This window comes from Falco cherrug, chromosome 5 (assembly GCF_023634085.1).
Source record: "Falco cherrug isolate bFalChe1 chromosome 5, bFalChe1.pri, whole genome shotgun sequence".
Classification (NCBI taxonomy): domain Eukaryota; kingdom Metazoa; phylum Chordata; class Aves; order Falconiformes; family Falconidae; genus Falco; species Falco cherrug.
Window position 1 is genome coordinate 70642443 of NC_073701.1, and position 23245 is coordinate 70665687.

The 23245-nt window shown below is 41.6% G+C and overlaps 1 protein-coding gene across 2 annotated transcripts in view; it reads left to right on the forward strand.

Moving 5' to 3' along the window:
- Positions 1-23245, forward strand: part of NET1 (neuroepithelial cell transforming 1) — a 54050-nt gene that overhangs the window by 16476 nt on the left and 14329 nt on the right. Inside the window, exons 2-3 of one of the 2 annotated variants that reach the window (XM_055712062.1) lie at positions 12314-12380; positions 17480-17539. In XM_055712062.1, coding sequence (XP_055568037.1) covers positions 12314-12380; positions 17480-17539 — 127 coding nt within the window. Of the gene's footprint in view, positions 1-12313; positions 12381-17479; positions 17540-23245 lie in introns of those variants that run through there. The other variant, XM_055712064.1, reaches the window with a different exon arrangement.

Below are 23245 nucleotides of genomic sequence, written 5' to 3' on the forward strand. Positions count from 1 at the left end.
GCTCTGTTCCTTATCTGCTACTGCTTCTAAAACCTCTATGGTCAGATAGCCAAATAACATCCAAGACTGTCATCCACACAAGGAGAATTTGGCTTCTAGCCTGAGGTTTACCTTGATCTCTACCGCCATCCATGTGCAAACCGAGCTAAATTGGCCAGATTAGGAGAATGGAAGGTATCTCAAACTGGAAATGGACATCTAGGACCTGAACCAAATAATTTGAGGGCTAATACTCTGCTGCTGCTTTCCCACTAGCAGGAGAGAGCGTAGGGCTTCAGCAGGAAGCTTCATGAGATTGTCGTGAACACATACAGATGGGCATGGAGGACCAAGAAACACTGATGTGGTTTTATGTTGGGGTTCTGTGAGTGCAACCTTAACTCAGGCACAGATACCTACCATTTGGAACAACTTCAGTTGAGACCCACTACTGAAGCTTTCACAGAAAGGGCAAGGCTGAAATGGGAAAGACTGAAATGAAAAGGGAACCCATTGAGGAATCTGAAGCCCCCAAAGTCACAGGGGAAAGAAGGCAGTTCAAAGTTAAAATCACATGAAGAAAGGTAGTCACAGTGAAAGGAAACCGTTATCTTGCCTAAGCACAGAAGGTGCACTAGTTTAAGTGCCTTAAATGAATTTAATAGAACAGTGCAAACCCTGTTTGAGAAAATGAGTTCTTCTGGGGTGGTTACTGGCCAATGTCAGCTTAGCACAGGTCGATCTGTTACTGGCTTGCAGACTTGCCTGAGATATCAGCATTAAATGTGTTTGCTTATTTTTACATTTAGTAAGAAAAGAATGAAAGGGACTGTGCCTTCAGAAAGTAAAAGCGTTAAACAATCTCTTTTGTAAGAGCAAAGTACACCTTCAAGTCCTTGTACTGTTTAAATATTTAAAATATGAAGTCACTCAGTGCTGCCTTACCACCCACCTACTAGGGCCTGTTTCTCTTCCGATCTTACCCTTAAATTGTATAGACATTACATTATACAGCTCCACCCTGCAGCCATTTCCTGCCCAGCTCCTTAGTCCTTGGTATTTTCTTGGGTGTTGGTTTTTTTTCCTCTTGTCTCCTTTTCTGTTTTTCCTGTAACTCCATAGGTTTTTTTATCCATGGTTCCTAGACTGCTTCTGCTGGCTTACTCTGCCCAAATCTAACCCTGCCCCTACTACTTTTTTCCTGCATGGGCTAAGTGTTAATCTCCTTCAACCTGCAGAGCAATGCAGGGCATCTTTTTATAGCCCTGCCAAAGATAAGGAGGTGAACTTTCCTAAGAACATAAGAGCTAGTTCAGAACAAGGATCTCTCTGACCCAATGAGCTGTTTCCAACAATGATTTGAGGGCTAAGAAAGAACAAGACTGACAATTATGATGCTCCTTTCTTCTGTACAGTGTCAGTCTCCACCAGTTTTCAAGTTGTCTGCTTAGTAGCCCCCAGTAAATTTCTTCCAAGGCTTTATCTAGCCTTGTCTTGATTCCATGCAGACTTTGCATCCAGGGCAGCTTTTGGCAAGGAGTCCTGCAGATCAGTTGTTTACCCAGGGTGTTCATGGTGAGGCCATAGCCAGGAAAGCCTCTCCTCCACCAAAGTGGGCAGGAAAAGGGATGTAACCTGCCCTGACCCCAGTCACACCGTATTTTATGGCTTCTAAGGGACTGCCTTGAGCAGTAAGAAAAATGCTGGTGTAGATTATTTCAAGCTGAAGCCATCCTGTGGCTGAGTTTGTTTTTGTTATGAATAATCATAACATAATCATAAATAATGACAAGCATGTTATTCTAGTGATAAGTCCCTGTGCTGGTGCTATAGCAAAGGGCAAGATGGCTTCCTTTAAATACGCATGTGGCAGTAACACTGCTGTTACAAATTCCCCCACCTCCTCCAGTTGTAGGAGAGCCTTGAGCTGCAGTATAGCCCTGTATAATAGAAAAAAGCTATGCTAGTACAAGCAAGCAACCAACCACATTTCAGCTGGTCTTCAATAACCTTTTACGTGCATGTGTTCAGCCTCAGCAGAAGATGATTGTCTTTCAATGAGCACAAGCCTAACTGAACTCTTGCTCTTACTACCTCGCATTTGCTGCTGGTTGCAGGAATGCCTGTGGACTCTTACAGTGCTTCAGCTGATCAGTGGTAATTTGTTACACCATGTTAAGTTGCTGTTCCAGCCCTTGAGCCCTACAACTAGCATTAACTGCATTCATAACAGGGGCTGCAGCAACGGTTTGCACAGAAGAAGAAAAACATACAGTTGAAGTGACTGTTTCCATAGCTGTGTAGAGTTAAAAAGGAGAAAAGTTTGTGCTTGTCAGCACTGAAATGTATGTTTTCCTGAATGTTCTCTTGTGATAACTTCTAATATTTATTGGATCAAGCTTGGTTCCCACAAGAACCTAGAATAGTTGTTTGGATTTGAACTGACACAGTCTTCCACAGCTGGCATGACTGCTGGGCAGCAGAGCTCGCTCCCATGGCTTCTGGGCACTTGGAATTCCTCTGTCCAGACTGTTCTCCCCTGAGAGCGTTCAAAATAGGTATCGCACGGGAAGGGGCTGATGAGGGTGATGCTAAGTGGAAACAGTAATGTTCAAATACAGCTAGTTTCAGCTGAACTTGGAGCCTTTTGCTCCCTGCCTGGAAATGTTCGAAAAGTTTATTCACTTGGAGCCTTCAAGAGCGTGGTTTTGTGGGAATTAAAAAGTCACGTAAAGTTAATCCAGAAGGGTCAGTGGTTCATTAAAGCACCCAAAGACAGCAGCCTTGTGAAGACAGCCTTATCTTCAAGTCTGGTCTCTATGAGACAGTGCTTTCCTGTAAGCATGGCTATTGTTTACAACGTATTCTTCCTTTCTCTTTCTTCCTTGAACTGCAGTCCAGATACCTAAACGTTTATTCGTGGCGATTTTTGTGCTTGTGCGTTATCACCTGGTCGCGTTAAGCTAACATCTCTGCATTAAAAAGTCTGCTTCTGTTTGTTTTAACAGTGGTAGTTTCTGGCCTTGGGACCAAAATTGTGGAAGAGGATGTGAACTGTTTAGAATAAAGCCTGACTAAAGATTTCTCTAAGCCTTTAAAGGTACTTGCTATCAACTGTACAGCTAGGATGACATGATGAAGTGAGTCAAAAATGTATTTATGAATCTTGCATCTGAGCTCTAACTAGAAATTTAGCTGGTATCTCCAAAGCATTGCATGGAAGATTAATTTCACCTAACTTAGGTCACCTAAAAGCTGATTGCTTAAATCTGAGCTGCAGACAAGGTTTCTTTATAGCTGATACAGAAAGAGAGGCGCCTCAAGGGCGTAACCAAGCCAGCTTAAAATGCCTGGCTGGAGGTGTCAGCCTCTCTCCAGGAGTGACAGGGGAGCCTGGACAACTGCCTCCCATCCGGGGGGCTGACAGATGAGATGAGCCATGGCCTGGCTACACATTCAGCAGGAAGTGGGGAGACAAGGTTCGGCATGTGGTATTGGTGTGGTTTTATTTCTGTTCCTGGTTTTTAATTGTTAGGATTATCTTCTAGCTCATCATTCATGTGAGAAGTCGTGCACTGCCGACAGACCTGATTGACAAGGGCCTGATGCACGAAGCTCAGTGGCTCAAGAGCTGGGGGTGCATTAGCTCTGCCGCAGGGAGCTGTGCTTTGCTGCTAGAGATGATCCTGCAGCAGTGAGAGCGCTTGCATGGCTGCTGACAAGCGAAATATTTTGTCAGCAGCTGCACTGCTTCTCCCTACAGCCCTCCTCCCCTCTCCACTTCAGCATTTACATCATATCTCTGTAAATGAGAGTACAAATAGCTCTGTGAAGTGGGCAGAATTACTACACGCAGCATGTGCTTAATCATGTACCAGAAGATGTTCTGTCAGCAGCTTTCATTTTTCTCTTAATAAAGCAGAATAAAGTTTTTCTCTTCCCAGTGATGGATTATTGCCATAATCCTCTCTTACATGCTTGCAGTCAAGAGTACCTGCTTGCAGAACTGGAGCTGTCTTTGTTCAGCTGTGCCCCTGTGTGCCATAAGGCTGAGTGGAGGAGAGTCAGCTCTTGCTATCTTCCAAAGCAAAGCATGGGTGGCAGCAAGGGCAAATGCCTGGGTGAGGGAACAGCTGGGTGATGCTCTGGGGCATCACTGACAGGAAGACATAACTGCTAAGTCCATGGGGACAGCAGCTCCCTCCTGTGCCTTGTAAAGAGGGATCATACTTCCGGAGCACCACAGTTTCCACTCGTGCCTGGTGATGCTTCTGTCCTTTCAGCTTGGGCATGGCCTGGACTCATGGACCCTTTCAGGCATCCAGGTTTTCTTTGTTTCCTCGTCAGTATAGGTTCTCTGAGATGTTTACGGTGTTCCCATCAGGTTGGCAGTTGAAGATGGTCTGTGCAGCTGCAGAGTTGTCTCAGCAGGCTAGCTTGTGACCAAAGTGGACCTCAGGTTTTCCTATCCAGGCTTATGTTTGCTACATCTCAGTTTGGCCAGCATAAATGTTTACACAGTCATGTTGTAAACTAAATCACTGAAATGGTATTCTTAAAAATAATCTTCACAAAAGGCTGTTGTTATCTGTTTGATTTCAGTGCTCAGTTGCTGGTGTGCTGGAGCACATCATTCAACCAGAAGCCTTTGAAAAATGCCAATGTGTGCTAAGCATAAGCACTGAAGTAATTTGAACAGTTGGAAAAGGTTTAGGGTGGGGAAGAGAGGAGACTTGACCACGTGCTACTGAAAAGACCTCCTCTTTCTCCTGCAGAAAGCTCTGGCTGCCAGCCTTAGCAACAGTGCTAGGGAGCTTAGTGTTTACTGAATTTGACTTGGAGCAGATACCCAGTTGGGGAGGGAAGTGTGAAGGCAATCTGGAAGGAAGATGCTTGGGTCATAAGGGAAGTCTGTGGTGAAAAGATATCACTTCAATCCTCAGATGAAACTAGATGTTGCTGTGTTGGCTGTGGAGAGACTGTTAATGTGCAGCTCTGGAGAGGTCAAGCGTGTGATTATTTGAGGATATCAGTGCATGTTTAATCTCCTTGGGGCTTATCTGCTTGTGTTCAGTGCTGCTGTTGATTGCTTCTTCAGACAAATAGCTATAATATTCCACTAATACCTGTGAGAAGTAAACACTTCTAAAATGGAAAATTACTTTTCCCATTCAGTCTGTGCTGAACTTCATAAAACTATTTAAACAAAAATTTAATGTTCTTTGTATAACTTAAACCTGCCCAGAGTGTCTGAAAGTGCTTCCTTTTAGAAGCAGAGGTTGTTCCAACATAATAGAACAAAATAATGGCTATTCCAGAGTGTCTGAAAAGTACAAGAAGTTCTCAGCTCAGCAGTAGCACTGCTTGGGCCTCTCCAAGTGGTAGGTGGATTGAAGTGTTTTGATCACTGTTTAACTCTACTGCCATGGGTTTTCATGGCTTTGCTATTTGAAAGCTGAGACTGCTAGAATTACTAATTGCACCAGTGTTGCAAACCGTGATGATGATGATGCCAGAAAGTTATTGCAGCTTTCTAAACCACATTTCCAGAGAGCAACCAGTCATTCTTTTACTCTCTATATAATTATGGCTGTAAGTATCCCACTTCCTTTTGTGTGCTGCTGGCAGTGGTAGCATTAATGAGGTAGCATTAATGACAGAGAAGCAGTCTGCAAACTTGAACTCCATGCGGAGTTCACTGGCACCATTTTCCTCTCAGTCATTGAAGTACTGAGTTCTTCTGTCTTGCTTTTAGATATTTAAAATGTCTGTCAATAGATTTTTCTTGAAGTAAAGCTTTTACCCTGCAGCTTTTCAAGATAAGGAACCGTGCAAGGACTGCTGTAAGTGCCCTTAGTCAGAGTTTGTTTGCACAGTGCTCGGGAGGCCTCTTATACTTATCCAAGGCCTCTGGATATTGTTGAAATGGAAATATTAACTATAGTAAGTTGGAAATCCGGAGGCTCTGTGTTTTGCCCCTGTAGAAAAGCTTTAAAATAGAATTCAAAAGACTCTTTGTGAGCTTTTCTGTTCTTGTCATTCAAAACAGGATTCACCAGTGTGGCTTGCTCATTTTGGGAAAGATGTACTTTCAGTCTGTACATGTTGGTGTAATGTTCACCATCTTGTTACTTAACTGGTGCAAGTGGTTTATATTTAAGAACAGCTTACTCTGAAAACACAAAAAAAGGAGGTTGGAAGTCAGAGGGGAAGGAAACACAGAACTGCTGCCCAGTCTGAAGAATGTATTTTGGAACTTTAAAAAGTTAAGAGAACAGCCAGATCAAAGCATTTCTGCAGTTTCCTGGATAAGTCATCAAAAATAAGTAAAAAAAGAGTGCAGACTGTCAAATGATGCTGACTAGGCTGTGCGGATTTACAGTAAAAAGGGAGAAAAATGTTTCAAATAACTTTAATGGGAACTTGCTCTAACCTGATGAGTGAAGCTCTTCTGTGCTTTATCCTCTAGTCTAATGGGAATGTATTCTAGCACGCCCTTTGTGGATGTCTTTTGGTTTTTTATTGACCCCAAAATCTTACTTATGGCTTGCTTTTTCCCCTCCTTCCTCAAAAAAACCCAGCAAAAGTCAATGCAAAAAATGTCTCTGGTGAAGACAAACAATTAAAAAAAAATTAAGCAGCAACGCAGTGTTTGACAGAAACATTTGCTTTTTGATAAATTGATTTAAGATTAGGTGTGTTTTTTCACTGCTGTTTACACTTGCCCTCTGAAATTCAAAATGTATCCAGCGCTGAAGGGAATCCTTAAAGTCTGAGGACAAATTTGGCCAGGTGCTCACTGCCATTGCTACATCCAGGCTGCCTGTGCTGGTGAGTGGAGCCTGATGTTTATTTAAGGAAGGTGGTGAACAATGACTGTTTCCTTAGTCTGACTTCAATGTGAAACAATTGAGCCTGCCCACTTGCCTTAATCAATATGTTATCTACTAAATTGCCCAAACTTCCTCTATTAAGATTATTGGGGCCCCATCTCCTTCCCTGCTATGTTGCAGAACAGGTTTTTTGTTCAGGACTTCTCCTGCCTCCCTCAGTGTTGGTAGCTGCTTTTCTAAACCTATTTGCAGGGCAATACAAACTTGAAATTACAAATTAAATGTGCACTTCTAAGGTTAAAAATATTTCAAAGCTAATGTCTGTATGGACCATCAGTATGGCAATCTCTATTTTAACAGGCTCTGCAAAGATATACCCTTGGCAAGCCTGGCAGTATCCTCATTTGCTGGTGAACAGCCTGGAACATTCATTTCTTGAAGTAAACTGAGGGTACCAAAACAGAAGTGTTTGTTCTTTCTGCACAATCTCAAGAAGATTGCCCTTCCTCTGCTCTTAGTTTAGAAAGATCTGCTTTGCCAGCGTGTTGCTGCAACATTTTACATCTTGAAACTTATTTTTGTGTGTTCACGCAATTGTCTTCATAACCCTGAAGTTCTTAATCACTTTGAAATAGGTTTCAAAGTTACATGAATCAGCCAGCTATAATTAACACTTTCTGCTTGTCTTGGGCCTGGTAAGATAAGGAAAGGGTCTATATCTGCTCATCCTGTCTTAAACAAGGAAATTATGCTGGAGACAGTCTATCAAGAAGAATCTTTTTCAAGGAAGTGACTGAACACAAATTTAATCTTTTCGTTTGGGTGACACAGCAGGGATCTCTGTGGATGTCCCCACAACAGGGCTGGGCTCTTGAAACTGCTTTGCAGTAAACACAGCAATTAACTATATCCAACTACTGGCACAAGCACAATACTTTATTCTGCTGTCTTCAGGTACTAAAGCATTACATCCAGGCTATTCTGAACTTGTTTCAATTAATCATACGGTGTTTTGAGCAATGACCAACAGTGCAGTGCTCCATCACACAGCTCTGCTTTTTCTCATGTTGTGTTGTGAGATGCATTTCATAAAACTTCCAGGATTGCTCTTAAGGTCATCACTGACCTTTAGTTCACCAGTGCTGTCTTCAGATTCTTGACAGACCTTGCAAGGGATACCCATGCAAGCACCACAGTCATGAGTCATTCATTTGCATGTAATATGTGTAGTAGTCATGCAGGTGACTAAATTTGGCTTTGTGCTTTTGCAGGCTCTAGCAGAGGAAAAAAACCCAAGCAGTTCTGCTGGTAATCATTCCCATGATCATTGCTTAAGTGGTACCTCATCAAGGCTCAGTTAGCAAGCAGTGACAGGAGGAGACACGGGGATGTCATGTGGTGAAGCTTTGAGATGAGGGAGGCCACTTCCCTAAAGGTCTTTTTTCCACTTAGCATGAGTCCACTTCCCTTGATATCTGTCCATTTGCCACTCCTTTATGGTTCCTGGCAGATCTCAGCTCCCCATACTTGGCTAATGTCTTGAAAAGGAAGAAGGATCGGTAAGACCTCTTTACACCACAAAAGGCTCATTCCTGTTAAGAAAACATGGTCAGGAAATGTCTGTGATACCAAGATCTAGAACAAGTAAGAGAATTCCTACTCCCAAAACACTGTCGATGTTGTGTTGGGGGCATGTGAAGAAAGAGCAGTTTCTGATTTCTCCCTTGCCCTCTTCTCTTGACTGAGTCTTCTTACTAGACCATTGAAGAGGAAGAAATGAAAAGGAGGAAACAACAGCTGGTCTATAACAAGCTCTGTTGTTGTGGAAGATCTGTGTTGGGTGTTTGGAAGACTGAAAGGAACTTTTTAACTGGGGCAGATATTTCTATATTGCATACCTTTTGTGGAAGGGATTAGCTGCATTTCTCCCCACAGCTGCGTGACAAAAGGAAGAAAGTTTAGATGATGGAGTCTGAGATGGAGAAATGTCTCTCCAACTCTTGTGGACAACTGGAAACAAAGGTGCCTGTAGAATTTTGAACCTTAATCCTATTGTACTGCCCACCCCTGCAAATCATTTTAAAATGCGGAGGTTTCCAAGTTAATGCCTGTCATATGTGATCATTTCTCCTTTTCATGAAAGAATAGTGGCTATGTAGTCTTGATATTGAACAGAAGCAGTAGAGAGATTAATACATGTGTGATCATCTCTATAGGTTGTGTTTTGGAAGATACCACCAGGTAGGTTCCCAGGAGACACCAAGAAAAGCCTTTTTCAAGAACAGCAGGGAGGCCAGTGGGAGGCTTCTCACACTTTTGGCTATATGAGTCCCACCCCAGCTTCAGCAGAGGGGAAAGTGAAATGCTGCATAGGCAATCCCACAATGCACATTGCCTTACAGCATGTGTGCCAAAATAAAACACTCCTTTGATAAAAACCTTATTATAATGCCTGTATAATAGGAATGAAACACTTGGGCAATAAACGGAAACCTACAGTGGTTGCTTGAAACCTGTAAACGTAAGAGGACATGGTGATAGATGTACCATACCTTTAAATCTGAGCTTTTTGAAAGATTGCTGTAGCCAAACTTTCTCATTATACCACGTAAAAACTCCATTTCATTGGAAGCTGAGTGCACTAGTACAAACTCATGCTTGTACTCAACGGCAGCTTTGTGCCTGCAGTCCCATTGCTCCCTGTGGGCAGTGAGGCACAACTCAGGGTGCACCCAGGACCTCAGACAATGCACCTGGAGCAGCTACAAGCAGCCCACATCCATACTGGGATGACTGGGAGATACTCTGAACAGTTTGCAAGCCTGTGGCTTCCAGGCCACAATTTGGCTGCCTCTGTTGTCAAAGATCAAGGTTCCTGGGATAAAATTGTGCCTCTGCTTCCCAGCATGAAAGCTCATGCCTGCCTTAGAGACTGAGGCTTAGTCCATTCTAGTAGCTCTTTCTAGCTGTGCATGGCACAGTTTGCAGACCATTAATTATCTCTTTGCTTTTCTATCTGAAGTCAAGGAATATTTAATCAAGCTCATAAATTTTGGTCTGAGCAGCCTAGCAGGTTAGATGTTGGGATTAAACAGTGAGGATTTTTCTTTCTCATGTGAAAAAAATGGCTCTATTTTAAATTTCAAAGAAATCTGATGCTTATTCCCAGATTTACTTCTGAAGCGGTGTGTACTCTTGTAAATCCCAAAGAATGTTCCCTTCTAGAAGTTTCTTCTCCATCTAGTGATCAGTGTACTGGTATGCAGCTCTTGGAAATGCCACTTTCCTTTCTGGAGCAGTGTCACAGACATAGTGATTGTATTTAAAATTTTTGGCTGATCCAAAGGTACCTGAAGGTCATGTGGTCTGAGGACCAGCTTCCTCTGATTTTACGTAAATTATAATTCATGCATATGGTAATTTGAACAAGTTTATTTGTATTTTTTATTTATTTTATTATATTTAATATTTAAAATAAAATATTTTATTTTATGATATATATTATTTAAAAATAAAATATTTATTTTTAGATAGCTATATATTCGGATATCTAAGTCTACATATATATATAACATAAATGACATATTTACTATTCCAACCACTTTGAAGCCCATGACAACGTTCATGCTTCCTGTTTTTCCACCGCACATGCTGCTTGCTTACTATCTTCACTGCTTATATAGCAGCTACCTTTCTTGAACCCTTAGAGCAGGTGAAATGCTACTAAACAGGTCCTGAGGGGACTTCAGCAACCCCAGAAGATGCAGGGAAGGGTTGCTCCTATTCCATGCGACCTACTGAGGTGTCCAAACAGCTCTAACTCCCTGTCCAGAGCAAAGTATGTAACTTTCTGCTAAGGCTGCTTCAGCTTTTTATGTGTACCAGACACATTCCTTCACCATGAGTGCAGAATGAAAAGAATGTGCCCTTCTTGCACATTGTGGTCTTGTCTTTTTGGTACCAGGTGCCACATAACAGTTTTGGGTCATCTCCTTGGGTCATTCCAAGAAAAAAAATCCACTGCCTGGACAAAGTCCTTCCTAGAGAGAGTAGCACGGAACCAGCTCAGGCATTCAGCAGTTCTTAGATTTCTTCTTACATTTGAGTTTGAAGTAAAATACAGTGTCATGTGTATTAACAGACATATGCTAAGCAAAGGGACAGCATAGAAATGTATTTCTGGAGGAAAAGCACTGATAAGCTCACCTGAGCAATCTACATCTGCTGCATAAAATGTTTGCTTCATCACCAAAAGGATCCTGTTATTCCTTCACATCTTGCTTCCAGTAAGGTACACTTCATAAAATATTTATCTCGTTGCTGTGCCCTGGCTGGTAGAAGTGCAAAAGTATTTCTGGATGGTTGATTTATATTTTCCAAATACCAATCCAGAACACCGCACCCTGCACAAACCTTTTACAGACAAATGCTTTTTCTCTTCGATACAGAGAGCTGCTGATGTTAAATACTACTAATATTGTGAGATGAATTTTCAGTAATGCCTGAGCAATGCTGGAGTGCTAGTCCTCTGAAAGTCAGAAGGATTGGCTTTCCTATATTATTTCCAGGGTTTTGATAATCCTGTGGGATCTTAGTATGAAGAAGAAAGGTGCAGCTGGTGAGGAGATGCCTTTTCTGTCAGAGTTTGTGACAGCAAGGGGGAAATCTCCCCATTAGGTGATGCAGCTGGCTGCCTTTGAAAAAAAAGTGTGTGGCCCATGTGGAACTAAAATTCTACATGCAGAAACCCAATGACAGACAATAATGTTTCTCCATATTACGGCCAGAATAAGCTTTAAAAAATTGTTGCTGGAAACATACCTTAAGTCCACCAGACAGTGAAAGTTGGAACGTAACTTGTTTGCTTAACTCAGTGCTAGTACAATAAATGACTTGCATAAGGCAATTCGTTTAGCATTGTTCAAAGAGCAAGGATTATACAAACGATCTATTGTGTGTAGTGCTTTCTGGTGGTTTAACTTTCTTGGATCGAGAACAACTTAATGAAAGACCACAACTCAATTTCTGGTTGTAATTTTACGGGAAAGTGCAAGTCTGCATTGTCAAAGGTGCAGTTTGCTGCTTCCTTTCATTTCAGCTTTATTAACCTTGGAAAATGAGGCCACATTATTATTATTTTTTATTATTATTATTGTTTTATCCTTCCTCTTGGTCAGATTGGCAGGTTTGTGGTCAAAAAGAGATTTTCCTTCAGACCAGCCTGCAGGGCCCAGTGGAGGTTTTGCCTGCCTGTGTTGTACAGAGCCATTCATTGTAGTAAACCAGGTTTTAAAAGCTAACACCTGCAATTGTGATGGGGAATACTGGCAATCCTTTTGGTCTTTCCTTCCCAAAGAGTGTGCTACATCATTGTCTTTGCAACTTTTGTGCTAGCAGCTGAAGATGTATGATACAATCAAAGCTGTGGAAAACAGATGTAGTTTATCAATTGCTACAGTAACCTCTAAGTTATTTACCTTATTCTTTTTTTCTGCTCACAGGTACCATCTGAGGCGAGGCAGCTCTTTCACGTTTCTGACTCCAGGACCACACTGGGACTTCACCCTGGTGAGTAAAACAGCTGGGGAGTGCATATTGCAAAAGCATGCAAACAAGAGCAGGAATACAAGAGGTGAAGGTCCCTCTGGAAGAGAAAGAAAATCAACACATTCCCCTCTGCCTGGCTAGACACTTTCTGAGCCACTGAGGCTTCTGAGCTTTAGCTAGAGGGTGCTTTTTGCACACAGGAGTGAAGAGAAGGTAGGATATCCTGGAAACTACGGTTTCTTTATAAACTTACTTTCTGATATGTTTCAAGAGTCCTGCTAACTAAGCCAGCAATGCATGGCCTTACTGCTGTAAGCCTTGTACTCTGTTCTCTCCATCCTTTAAGATACATCCCTTGCTAGAGCAGTGGTTCGCATCCAGCCTCTAGAGCTGGTAAAGATGAACCACTCTCCAGAGAGGACCTACACTGGGTTTCTATTCTGAATTGCTGCTTCATGAAGTCTGTCCCTCTTCACACAAATTGCAGGCAATTAATCAGCTGAAGTAGGTGCATAGTGCCTGGTGTTGTGTATATAGATCTTGTACCATCTTAAAGCTGGCTTTCATGAGCTACCTAAGCTGATTTGCTCCCCACTGCCCCTGGAAGTGGTGATTCCATCCTCGGCCAGCAAACTGATCTAGCTGAAAAACTTGCCTTACCAAAAAGAAAACAAAGAGTTTTGGATGAGCTGATCCAGCTGACTGCACAAGCTGTATGAATGCTTGTGTCGGCACGAGTTAAGGCGTGAGAATGTGTCTGGAGGTGGGGAAAAGGAGAGGACTACCTTTCATAAGGGAAATCCCATCTAAAATCAGCTGGAGCTTCTTGTGAAAGCATCCATTTAGACAGGCACATTGGCAGTGCCTTGAAGGGCAGCCATGTGCAATTTTGAGGCTGCACGAACACCAGTCCAGTGTGGGAATGGATTAAACAAAACCATAATCTCTTGTAGATTTTTCTTTTGCTCAATTTTAGAAACTTTCATCTGGTGACTACAGCTACATTAAACATATACATTTGAATATTACAAAGCCCTAGAAATTATATTCTTTCAAATTTGAAAATATTGTGCTCTAACAACACAAAAATATTTTGATTTAGTTTCAAGTTATTCCTGTTCTTTGTGTGGTTTTTTAATCTGCTTTTATTTGGCTATGTGCCTATTCAGTTCAGCTCTTAGACAGACCATATTGTCTGTCATGACAGACTGAAAAAAACTGAAAGAACTGATTTTGGAAGGACTTAATTGCTTATCTGCATTTCTCCATCATGTCCCTCATCAACCTAGTCCACCTCCGCTTCTCCCTTCAAGCCCAAATAGCTTCGTTTGCAGCTACAGATGGTGGGCATCTGGTGAAAGCTGGTGAAATCCAGCCCTTTTCTGGAGATTCAAGCTTTCCTGTGACTAGAAGTTAGTCTTGGACTGATACACCCAACACTGGAAGAGAAGCAAAAAGGAGGAGAGAAAGAAGCATAGCTGTGCAGTTTAGTTGCCCAGCAGATGTACCCTTACTGCATGGCTGGGAACCAGGTCTCTGCTTAGAGGCTTTGCCAATGTAATTCTGCTGACACACATTGACCACAGCGCTGTATTTGGCAGCAGCCTGTAGGCAAGCAAGAACTCTACATTTCTTGGTGTCATGTCTCATGTGCTGGATGGATTAAGCGTGTCACACAAGGGTTTTTTTTCCCCATGACCACTGACCACCAAGTACTTGTATGCCAGTCACAAACAGCATCTCTTCATACCATAGTTTGTGCAGCTGTTTGGCCAAAAGTCTGTAAAATGTACCTGGCCTGAGCCTCAGAGGAATTGGGTAACTAAGCCAAGTGTCTTTTTAATGCCTGCAGAAGTGGGATGGGTATGAAGAGGAGGACCAGTGCACGTTCTGCATAACTCTAAGAGAAGACTAATGCAGTTTGGGTTAAAACATCCTCTGGGTGGCTTCTGACTGGAAACAACGTTACTCATGGTCTATTTCCTTTCTTCCTTTTTGTTGAGGAGGATTCGTTTATGATAAACAAGCACTTGATCTTTGTTGTCTTAACAGTCCTGATGCACATTCCTTACCTGAAACCTTATTGGTGTTTTATGACTTCAGGTGGGCAATAAGCCACAAAAAACAGACTGATCCCTAAAGAATGAAATATCCTGGGTTTAGGCAAAAGCACTTAGTAGGAGAGAAGAAAACTAGTTGACTAGAATTGTATTCAAATTGAAAAACAGTACTTTCTTAAAAAGCATTTCTGGAGCTTTAATTGGAATCCTTGAAATGTGATTAACATTCATACTCATGGTGTTGTTTAGGTCATTCTAAAAAAAAAAGTCACAAAATATTTAGATTTCCCTTCCTGATTAGCATTTTTCAGGCTTCTCTTTTACAATACCTCTTTGAGAGCCTAAATCGGGTCTCACGGTTTTTACAGTTTAATAACTTTCGTAGAAGTAACTTTTTCCACATAAGTTTCGTGCGAAGGTTAACATATCAGATCTCTGATCGTGACCGTCTCAAAAATGTGAGAAAACAGTACCATAGCAGTTGCTTTTCTATCATGTGGCTTTAAACACCCAGATTTGTGCAGTCTGAAGAGGCCGTTTTCTTGGAATCTGTTTCTGTTCTGGCACCACATGGGAATGACACAGCTGGCTCTGCAGTGAAATGTCTAAGTTTTTGTATGAAACTATATTGGGCAAAGGAAATGGGGTCCAGCCAATGCAATACTTATTGCATAAGTCTAGCCAGTTTAAAAACAAAACTTTGGCCTTCCCTTAGTGTCTGGGCTTTGGTCTGGAGCTGTATGTTAAAGAAGTTAATATACTCAACTACATAAGGAACAAATAATATTCAGACCAAAAAGGCGTGGTGTCTTTGTCTTTATTGCAAGTTTTCTTCTGTTAAATAGATGCTAATATCCTTGACTTACATATGGGAAAAATAATCTGCAGACTAAAAAGGTGTGGTTATAGCAGTCTTTTATTGCAGGGTTTGATAAGTAACAAACCCTGAATATTTTACTAAACCTAAAAAAAAAACCCACCACAAATGTCTGTATTTGCATGTGTTCTCAAGCCTGCCAAAGGTCTGTTCAAAAAGTATGGAGTGTGCTGGGACATTAATTCAGTGTCAATGCTATAAATACGGTAAGTCATAATGTCTCATATGACAATTTTTTCCTCTGTAGCTAGCAAGTCTATCAGTGAAGGGACTTACGTGACAGAGTCAGTTTCTTGTCTTTGCAAATTCATAAAAACCCCAGAAATACTGAACTCATTGGGGAACTTTGTACTCGAATCCACTTCTGTAGCTAGTTTGAATAGCTGAGGAGAAAAAAACACAGCACCAAAACCCAAAACATAAGAAACTAGTGAGTACATTTCTGTAATATGTCACCGTTACATGTGTGTATTTAATAGTTAAATGGTAGAGTCAACATAGTGTTGACAGACCAGAAAACACACTGAAGCCTAAAAACACGTCATACAAAAGGACTAGCCAACAATAGGTTTCTGAGAACCCTCCAGGGAAGCTGAACATCCCCTCAACAGCACCACATTTTCAAAGGAACCATGAAAAGAAGGCTGGTCAGCATTTAAAATAATTTGAGTTGTATTAAAACGTTTTAAATATACTTACAATGATGACAAACCTCTTAAAGCTGAAACTTTTAAGTTGTTTGAATATATTATTAAATTCTAAGAAAACAGGAATTACGTATTTGCTTCTGACAGAGGGTCAAGCTGCTGGACTGGTAGAGCACAAAACTGAAATCTGCTGAACTTCAGAGTGAACTTGCAGTAGTAGTTCCCTCTGCAGCTGCAGAGAGGGTATTTTCCTCATTTCACCTAGTTCAATGCCTAGTCCGTTAAACTGATAAACAACATGTAGACCAGTATCAAAATACAATATAGTTTCTTTTTCCTTTGTACTTAAAGAAGTGGAAGCGGATAAACTTGACTCATTTTGAAATGTTGAAGGATAACAGTCAAACACAGGATGAAAATAAACTACTTGTTTCATGGGTGACCAAACAATTTATGCTTGTGATCCATGTTTTTTCCAGACCAGGTGACCTGCAGGCTGGCACAGTCTAACAGGATGAGTCCGCAATTGGTTTACCATTATCTGGGCAATGAAAAAATAACGTAGGAGCACAGATAGTACAGAAATAGTGGGAGGTATCAGGAAGCTCAGTGCAGATGTCTTTGATCATTGTTCCACTGGCTTGTTCTCTTCTTCAGAAAGGAAAATAGCTGAGATCTCCCTAGCCAAAAGCTTCATCTATCTTCCACAAAAGCATGTATTCTTTTAGCTCATTGCATTCCTAGCAGGGGTGCTTTAGCCACAGCTGTCTATAGCCATGTCCAAAGTAATGAATTAAATAGGTGATCAAAAATGCCCTCACATTAAGCTGTTTAAGAAAGTGTACTGTAATACAAATCCCTCATACACAGTAAGAATCTCCTAAATAAATTATATTTAGTTATTAGAAGGTAGCTGAGGAGCAGGAACAACCAACCTAATGCAAAATAGCTTTATGCTGGGACTGCCTCCGGGGTGAAATCTGTAGATCCCCTCACTCACAGACCCTTAACCAATGCTGGTGAGCAAACGTTCTAAGAATTTAGGCATGGTATCTTCAGATGTCCCCTAGAGGCCTCTGATCCTAATGATCTCCAAGTCTGACCCTTGTAGTACCTAAATCATTCAGAAAGCCCAACTTCATTGCTGGACTATTGACCTCAGAAGCCACAAAAATGGCTTCATTTAACTAAATGAATCTCAAATAATTTCACAATGGTAACCACTGCATTCTGTCTTGCTACTGAGATTACCTGCTTCAGCCTTTACTCACAACCACAATTAGGGGAGTGCAGAGAAATAAGCTTATAAGCATGTAATTTAGAGATATCGATCAGGTGACAAAACTCATGAAATATCATAAACATGCTTTGCATTTGTTTTCAACCTTTAGTTTCTTTGCAGTTATTTGGGGGGGGGGGGGGTGGGGTGGTGTGTAAAGAAAGAAAATGTCACTAGTCTGCTTTGTAAAAAACCAGAGCTGCCTTTCTGAACGCAAATTGAGTGTACAGCTATAACTCTTGTTTCATTTCTTACAGAAGAGGAAGCGCCGAGCAAAAGACGATGATCTAGTCAGTCTTTGCAGCCTTGACTTTAAGGTAATCAAAACACGTTGCTCTACAATATTGTGCAGTCATCTACTTTGTCAGCTACAGTGGCTTCTACTGGGGTGTACTATACTTTCTGTGTTTGCAAGACATCTGCAGCTGTGTTTGCTCTTGCATACACCTCTGGGGTGGGCTGAGTCCTGCTAGTGATATCAGTAACGCTGTTTGTGATCTCCTGTTTTAATCATTTGAATCCTAAATCTGTCACAGTTTTAATGTTGTGTGAAATAAATGTGTGTAACCCATAGTTAGCAAGAACATAAGCATTTTCAAATGCCAGGAAGTGAAACTGTGCAAAGCCCCTTCAAATGTTGCCTTTGTTTGACTTTAGTTAGTGCACTTCATTGTATTGCAAACAAGCTGAACTGGCTGGGTGGTAAATTGTTCTTAAAGCTATGGATTAAAGCAGCTTACAAAAATTAGGGTGGGTAGGTGCAGAATTGCATCTTTTTCCAAGGACTATCCAGACTTGGTATTCTGAAAGAAAAAAGTGCTTTCCACTGCCCATCTGCCCTGAAGATCTCACTGTTGGACACGTCTCTGAAGAGGGGAAGAGAAATAGGGTTTTTCCTAGGAATGTAGCTATTGAGTTAACTAAGTGGGTTTTACAGTTTATTAGACTGGGATTCAAAGTAATTTGTTAGTGGGGAATTTCCTCTTTGACCTAATGACCAGCACATCCTCTGTTGTTGTCACTTACTTTGCATTTGTGCATTATTTATTAGCCTCACTTAACCTGGCTATTGCTGGATGCTTTCCATGACCGATGGTACTGTCTAACAGGCTAACTCTGGGCTTTGAGCTCTCTAGACTATATCTCCTGTTCCAGATAAGAACACCCCTGTAATTTCCCAGTAGGGGAGGGAAAAGAGCGAAAAAGATTACCTGCAGAGGGCTGTGGCGCAGAAGTGCTGATGTCTCTGAACCTACTGTTTTGGGCTTCTTTTGTTTCTGAGGTCTTTCTGGTTTTCTGATGCAGATGGGAGTGTTATGGCTAGGAAACCTGCCCTCAGGGAAAAGGATTTTCTTTTCTCTTTTTATCTTTTTAATTGGACTACCTTTTTATGTATCGGACAAAACTGCAAGAATTAGGGTTTCTCCCACAAAGCAGTCACTTCAAGGTGAAACTGAAATATCAACAGTAATTTGTGTACGCACCTTTTAAGAGTTTTAACAGAAATCCGCCAAGGAAAAAGCAAAATCCCTAGGCCAATACAGTCAAAGTTCAGGCTCCAGCTTTTGTTTAACCTGACTTTTTAACTTGTTCTTTTGAAAGGGTCAGACTCCCCTGAACATTTGAGAGTTTGAGCCACATCCACCCAATTCACCCCAGTATTCTTGTTAAAACACATTAACGGTACTGGTTGGATTGTAAGTTTCAGGCTTTTTGATACCAACTCTCAAGGTTATTAAAAGTTTCAAAAGCACCACAGTCAACTATCAATAGTCAGATTTTCAAAACACATCACCAGTACTTCTGAGTCTCATTGGGCACTTATGCTGGAGTACAAATTATACTTTGCCCTGTCTAGATTTGATGAGGGTGAATCAATAGCCTCAAATTTGGCTCCATCAGACATAGATATATCTATTTAATTGATGAAATAAGGTCACAAGAGAAGATAATTTAAGAATGTTATGGTCAGACCATATATTTTTTATCGCCATCTTAGAGATAGGAACTGATTTTTCAGAGTTTGTCTCTAGAAATGTCTAACTCCACAGTATAACTGTTATTTCAGCTCCACAATCTCCCTGAGCAAATATTTCTCAACTAACAAGCTGTTGTTTTGTCACCATACTTGCAATAAAGGGGTTTGGCCAGCATTTTGCATTCACACTCCTACTAGACATAATTGTGCTGACAAAACTGCCATGCAGATGGCAATCCCATAAATGACTGCTTTGGAGCAGGTAGCTGCACCCTAGTATCCCAGACTTGGCACCCTACCCAATACATGTTTTTAAAATAGAGGGAAGGGTTTCTTTACTTTGGATGTGCACCTGTCTTTCTGAAAAGGTTGAGCAGTCCTTTAATGATGTTTAAACCTCACATATTCTAGATCATCATTCCACACACCATGAAGATGGTGTGCAAAATGGCAGGGGATATCATGCCACTCCAGATAGACTACAATGCCCTGGCTATTCTTGTTTATTTTGGCTTGTTAACCTCCCCCTTGCTGCCCAGAGTCCTGCGCAAAAACAAGCCAGATCTGTTAGGTCTGTTAAGCTTCTAATTTGACATGCAGCTTAAAACCCTCCAAACACTGCGAAAATATGAGTGGGAAGTTACAACCTGAGACCATAGTTACAGCTTCCACTTCCTTCAGCACTGACCCACCCCTTCTCTTATACCAAAACATGCTCCTTTGGGAAGGAAGAAAGTATTTTCTACCCAGATCATGTCTGGAGCCATAGTACAACATGAGCTGTTGATAATTGTCTGGGTAAGACAGAAGGGAGAGTGAATTGCAGTGCAGGGACAGAAACAAGAAATTGAGGACAGGAATTTGTTAAGCAGATCTTTATGTTTTAAAACTGAGATTTATTTTTGCATTTCAGGTAGGTTTATGACCAACTTTTTGTTAAGTGATCACATATGAAACAGTTCCATATTACCCCCACAGTTATGTAAGGTGCTGAATGATTCATGGGAGGAAGCAGTGCTGTGTTTTTTGAAGGTGTGTGTGTGTCTTTATGTTTGTTAGCAACTAGATAAATACTTTCCAGTATGTGACAGGGAATAGACAGATACAATGGTGCATTTTACCAGAGGCAAAATGAAGCCAGGCTGAGTAATGTGTAAGAATCACGTCTCGTCTGGATTGTGTTTTCTGTTTGTTATGGGATGTCCTTGTAAGGCTTTAGGAACAGGGATTTTAGAAAGGAAGTGAAGTCTTAGTGAGGATGCTTTTCATGAACCTCCATGCTGTGTCCTCGAAGCCTTACTCACCTTTTTGGGACCAGTTCTGTGAATATGACTCAGCCTGGATAGGAGTTCAGCCCAAACAAGCCCTAGAGTTGTACTAGTTTTGATAGCAGAGAGAGACTATGACAATAAAGATGATAGTGACATTCTGCACATAAACACTGATAATTATTTTTTTTTATGTAAAAAGTTACTTGGGGGAAAAAGGAGGGAGAGAGAGAATCCTTGTGTGTCTGTCTTCGTGATGGTCGAGGTCACTTGAAGCCGCCATTGAGTGTCTTTCCATGGTCAGAGTCCTCACAAGCAGCTTGGCTTCAGGCAGAGATAATACAGCCTAAAGATCATCACTAATGCAAAAAACTGCAGCGGTAACTCCTTTCTTTAGAATATATACCCACAAGCTTTAAAGAAACAACAAAAACAGTCCTTCCCTCTTCCCTTCCCCCTCCCAAAGATATAACCTCTCTAGAGGACTTTCATGGGAATTTTATTGGCGTGTCTGATTCATGCAAGAACGTGCCCATGCATAAGTTACAAATTTGTATTTGGAAATAGACTTTGATCAAAACGAACATCTCTGGCGTTGGCTACACAGTGCAACTCTGAAAAACAACTTTTGGCACGTGAGCAGGTTGGGAGCTGAAGTCAACTGTAGCTTCTCGCTCCATTACTCTGTTGTTAGGGTAGATGTTGTATTTAATATTACCAGTCTGGACGGTCCATGTTTTCTGCTGTGCATTCATATTCATAAGATGGAAATTGCTTTTCTGGCCTGAGCGCACAAATGTTCACTTCAGGGATGGCTGAGGTAACTCGTTTTCTACAGAGGTCTGCAGAATGTCACAGGTTGTATTTCAGTGAAAATGCATCTGCACTGTGAGTTGTGGGTTTCTTTTTTGGTTGGTGGTTGTTTTTTTGTTTTGGGGTTGTTGGAGGGTTGTGGGGTTTTTTTATTTGTAACTGTATAATGGAATTGAATGGCAGCTAATTATAGTGACCTCCCATTATCCAAAATAAATGCTGGATTCCAGACTGGCTCATAAACTTTTTGGATGACCCAATAGTCTCTTGATGGATCATAGCCTACTTTTGCTCATTTTCCAGAATACTGCTCTGAATTTGGCTCTGAATATAAATATCTGGGAGTGGAATGTTAAACACAGCTCATGGATGGTAAACAACTACGTGTACGGCAGAGGGGGTCTGACTGCCCTGGGTATGTGAACATGTATGGGAGAAGACAATTGCCTGTGAAGATCTCCTTTATTCTAGTCCTTGAGTGTTCTGCATGTTACACTATATATACCACATTAAGAATAGCTGTAAAGTTTTTAGGTGGACTTCAGTTCCTGGTAAATAGCATTTGAAAACATACACGCACAACAATGAAAATGAATATGCTATGAATGTAATGAATGCTTTCGTTTTCCCCGAGACTTCAAGCCGCCAAAGGGATTAAAATGTCGCAGGTTCTTTCTTTGAAGAAATTGAATCCAGATGTCAAGCACATTAGAGGCATCCAGGATCTGTGAAAACTGGGAAAACTGCCCACTGAGGAATATCCCTCTGCCTCCAGGCTCTGTTAATGCACCAGCTCTTGTCTTCTCCTCTCCAGCCAGTGGCAGAACTGAGATCTTTTGTCATTGGCTCTTGTTAGCAGCTGCAAACGGCCTTATTCCAGGGTTAAGTATAAAATAAAGCAACCCTGAAGTGGCCTGGCTGATGGTTGGAGCTGTGTAACATGGCCAGAGTCGAACTACAAGGATATTGAGGGTGCTGTAATGACTCTCTTCCAGTGATGGTAGGCTGAAAATCACAATTCAGGCCTGCTAGGGTTTTATATTAACTGTGCCTGCCATTATCTCACATGATTTGCTTGAGTACTGCCAAAAGAAGAGACAGGAGTGCTGGCCACCCTGGCCACAGGTGCTAAAGGACATATTCAGCTGTTGGGGGAACATTCCTGCATGCCACACTTGGCAACCCCTGGCACTAGCCAGATGCCATATGTCGCTTAAACAACTGAGTATTTTTAACTGTGAAAACTTACATCAGTCTGGAATTGTACACTGGAATTTGGATGCATGTTTTCTTAGGAATTCATCATTTGTTAATCTAAAATTTATTTGATCATGCTTTGGGGCTGAAATAACAAAACGGCATGTCAATACCCCAGAGAACATTTTTATTTAGTAGCAGCCCTACCCAAAATAACTTGCAGGAGCAAGGAATGTAGCAGGTATGAGGCCGCCCAGGACTTCAGGCAAACAGCTCTGTGTAACAGCAGTCCTCCCTTCTCTGTAGAAATGAAAACGCAAGCTAAAAATAAGAGTAAAACAATGAGGGCTGGGTGATTCCTCTGTCACTTGAAGTCTTCCCAGCTCTCTAATTTGATAGTAGGAGAGGAGTCACCAAAGTATTTTGCTCCTAGAAGTGAAAACACCCATTTGAGTACAGGCGAGGAATGCTATTAATACCCACTGGCAGCAGAGCAGGAAGAACTGGCCTGTTATCCATCTCTCAGTGCAGCAACTGTCTGGGCTATGTTCTCGTGGCTTCAGAACCACCATGGCATGGGCTGATCCTGCCCAGTGGGCTGAAGGGGCAGGGAAAGGCACAAAGAAGATTGAGGCCAGGGCAGAGGGGTAAGGGGACACTAGGAAGACACAGGAGATGGTGCTGGGTAGAAGAAAATGTCCTGAGTTAAGGGGAAAGCTGGGATTTATGGTGTGGGGTGTATAAGGTACAAATCCGTAAGTCCGGCT